This window comes from Myotis brandtii, unplaced genomic scaffold (assembly GCF_000412655.1).
Source record: "Myotis brandtii unplaced genomic scaffold, ASM41265v1 scaffold3058, whole genome shotgun sequence".
NCBI classification, from domain to species: domain Eukaryota; kingdom Metazoa; phylum Chordata; class Mammalia; order Chiroptera; family Vespertilionidae; genus Myotis; species Myotis brandtii.
In genome coordinates this window covers 83,974-87,625 of record NW_005361690.1, presented here as the reverse complement: position 1 = coordinate 87,625, position 3,652 = coordinate 83,974, and the positions used below count along the sequence as shown (strand labels likewise).

General features: G+C 36.1%; 1 protein-coding gene across 1 annotated transcript in view; it reads right to left on the bottom strand.

Annotated features, from left to right (window-relative positions):
* Positions 1 to 1,179: 1,179 nt before the first annotated feature.
* The window catches only part of LOC102260514 (interferon-induced very large GTPase 1), a 7,671-nt gene continuing 5,198 nt past the window's right edge, over positions 1,180 to 3,652 (bottom strand). The window contains exon 3 of the mRNA XM_014542625.1: positions 1,180 to 3,652. Coding sequence (XP_014398111.1) covers positions 1,346 to 3,652 — 2,307 coding nt within the window. The 3' untranslated portion in view covers positions 1,180 to 1,345.

Here is a 3,652-nt window from a genome sequence, read left to right as displayed (position 1 = left end):
GACCTCAAACTGAGAGTATGCTTGAAGCTCTTTGGGGATTCAAAGTGGAATCAGCACTGTCTCCCAGCTCTAAAGATGCAAGATTTTGACTGCTGTTCACTGTCTGTTTCCACTGGCTATGGAGGGATAGAGAGTGTGCCTGTAAAGGGAAGACTTGGATCCTCTTAATGTCCAACATGAAGACATTTTCTTTGTATCAAGATTACTTTAAGTCATTTGCTTTGAGAACCTAGCATAAGTCATTGTTGCAGAAGATGCAGGTTTTCAGACTGGTGATTTCTTTGCCCTCTCAGATTCCTGGTTACCATCAGAGCTTTTCATTTGTATTCTGATCATGATCCTATGACTCATACAGTGCGAAAAATCACAAAGGTGCCTATATTGGAGATAATCATTTCCTTACATTTTAGTATATAAAAGAATATCTTATTGAAATATTCAGAATCTAAAAACTATATATTCTTTGCTATTTTATTCTTAAAGGAATAGTTTTTACAATTATTTATGGCATAATGAAATCTGACTTTTGTTGACAGCTGTGAATAAAGTGATACTTCTCACCTGCTCATAAACCTTCTTCCAAAAGCCAGTTCTTCTTAAGCTTTTTCAAATACCAGGCTTTGAATACCTAAGCTCTTATGAACCTTTATGTTTTATTTAACCATGGCACAGAGTACTGCCAAGGTGCCAGAGAAGATGAGAATGATAGTTACATGAGAAAAACAATAATTCAATTTCTATTTTCTTTATTTGCTTAATAATGTTTCCTGAATTGATAAGGCTCAGTCAAGTCTGTGTTATTATTTCCCAGAAGAGAATATGTCTAAATATCACTATGCTTGGGAATCATCTTTCCATCAGTATTTTTCCATTCAAGGGTTAGCAACTTTTTCTCAAGATTTCAGAGGCAATTTGTAGCCAAGAACTGTACATTCACTTGAAATAGTCATATAGTTAATATTAGAAATTTGTAACTATGTATAATGTTTTTGATTTTCCTCTATGAAAACAACTTTGTCTGGGACTTTATAAAACATTTTAAAATAAAAACCTTCCTGAATCATAGCTTAAATTATGAAGTAGGAATTCGAAATAGATGTTATTAGATTTTTATTTGTATGTTCATATTTTTTAGCAATTTTTTTCAAACAGAAGGAATTGAGATAAAGAAAAATAAAGTCCTTTTAACAGGAAATTTTAAATTCTTGAAATGTTGATTTATATTTAGTCAGTTCATTTGAAAAATGGAAATAAAGTTTCTCATTGTTAGGAGGAGGTATTTTTGAATTGTTCAGGTACTGTGACTGTTGTTTAGATTCTGGTAATCTTTTGTGGGCATTGAGTACTATTGCTTTTCCAAGTCATCAAGCACATCTTCCTTTGTGATTTTGGTCCATGCATCCGGGATTTCACCTCTACCTGTAAATTTTTTCTTGTATTTTTCTTCTAGATTTGATCTGAAGTGACAGACAAACCATTTCCAGTATGGCTGGGTGGATGTGTCTGGGGTGATGCTCCATGTGGCATATTCCCCTCCTGCCTGTCGGTATGTCTTATATAGGTATGAGGTGGATTTTGTTGTAAATGAATCATCACTTGCTACTGAACTAGTACAGATATTAAGGCACAACACTTCTGTTTTGGAATATCGCCATCCAATGACAGCATTAGGACGGTGGAAAGGAACACTGTGGTCTCCATCATGGTTAGGGATTGTGTTTGTACAAATTGCTCCACAGAAGGGACATTGTTTCCAGCAGCCACACAGATGTTCAGAGAGCATTTTCTGGATTTCAGGAACCCTGTCTTCCACAGGCATACTCATACACTCCTGTTCAACTGTGATCATTGCGGGATCCAAAGCTTTATTCATGGCTTCTTTGAGAAACTCAATATCTTTTATTTCCTGGTGTTCAATGCTTACCAAGTCTTTTCTTGGAAAGTTCAAGTTATTCCCCAAGTGACCACAGAACAAATCCAACCACCCAGACACAGTGCTGCTTTTATCTTTAGCTCTTGCTGTGGATTCATGAATAGCTGAGAGGATGACATTCTTGATGTCACCAACACTTATTTTTAAAAAAGTTTTTATTTTGTTATTTTGTTCTGAACAATATTTTTTAATATAGTTTTGAATGTAATCCTTAAAATATGATTCTGGATTATGAAGGTACTTCCAATAATCATCAAACTTTTCATTTTCTGCCAGGGAGATAAGAATGTGTTTCTCCAGGTTAGCCCTGTTTCCATTGAATGCTGGGCAGGTAGCTCTCATGTCCCCAGCAATTTTAGGGGCCATTTGTTCCCAAATCGTGTTGGAGATGGCAGGAGTGAGTTTGTGCCATAGAAAATCAACAAATGTTTTGATTGAGGATGCTCCTTGACAAGAGATCTTAAAACTCATGAAAAAATCATCTTTCTTGCTTTCCAAATAACTTCTAGGATCATTTGCTCTTTTGAATGCCCTATGCATGTCTTTAAAATTCTCAGATGCTCCTTGGAATAAACACAAAGATAAGTCAATTTTGTACTTACTTGTAAATGTGTATCTTTCTTCAGTGGGTGCAGATTTCACACCCTCTTCTATTATGTTCAGGATTTCATGGAAATAACTTGGATTGTAATCACACTGTAGCCTTTGGAGGTTTTTAATCATTTCAGTATATCTTGAAACAATGCAGTCAGTAATTCTCTTTATGGACTCTTTATCATATACTTCTAAATTCCTTGTTATTAAGCCAAACCTTTTCCTCATTTTGACATGTTTTTCATAATTAATTTCAAACTCCTTTCTAGACTTTTTCTTCAGTATATTCACCACGTCTGTCTCCTTTTTAAAATAGTCCAAAAGGATGTTTTCAGAATCCACATCAATGTCAGGCTCTGTGACTGAAGGGAGAGTTGAGGTCACAGCAAAGACCCATTTTTCCCAAAGTTGATTGAATTTGACATGCAGCTCTTCCTCACTCAGTTCTTTATCCTTTACAGTTAAAGCCAGTTCTCGGCTTCTTTCCAATAATTCCTTTTCATAACCTGACTTTTTGTTATCCAGTATTTCTTGATTCTTTTTGTAACTGATATGACCCTCAGCTTTATTTTTGCTCTCAAAAATAAGTGCCTCTTTAAGGTTTATTAGTTTATTTTCAAAACTTGCTTTCCACTGAATCAGTATCTCATTATCTGGATCTTCATTAAAATATTTGTCAAGTTCTTGCTGGATGGCTTTATATTTTTCTGTAACTGGATCCTCAAGTGTGCCTAATGTCAGTTCCTGGATTTTGCCATTCATTATTTGGTTGATGAGCTGGTTCTGCAAGTCTAGCACGTAACTCCTCAGCTCCCAGGTCCAGGAATTATACATAGTTTCCAATTTGCTCATGGCCATGACCTCTCGGGTGTTCCTGAAACTGAAAATAAAGTTCTCATTCACTAGGGCTCTCCACAAATCTTGAACTCGCAATTTCACATCTGATGTCCTCATGATGCTTCCCCTCAACTCCTGTTTGGCAGCCATAAGAATTCTCCTTTTCAGATCCTGGACATTGTGGCTGTAGCGAGGATTGGGAGGGGCCATTGGGGGATTGCCATCCCAGAGGTGAGCAAAGTAGAAGACATCAGTATTGACATCAAATTTAATGATATCACCAAAGCG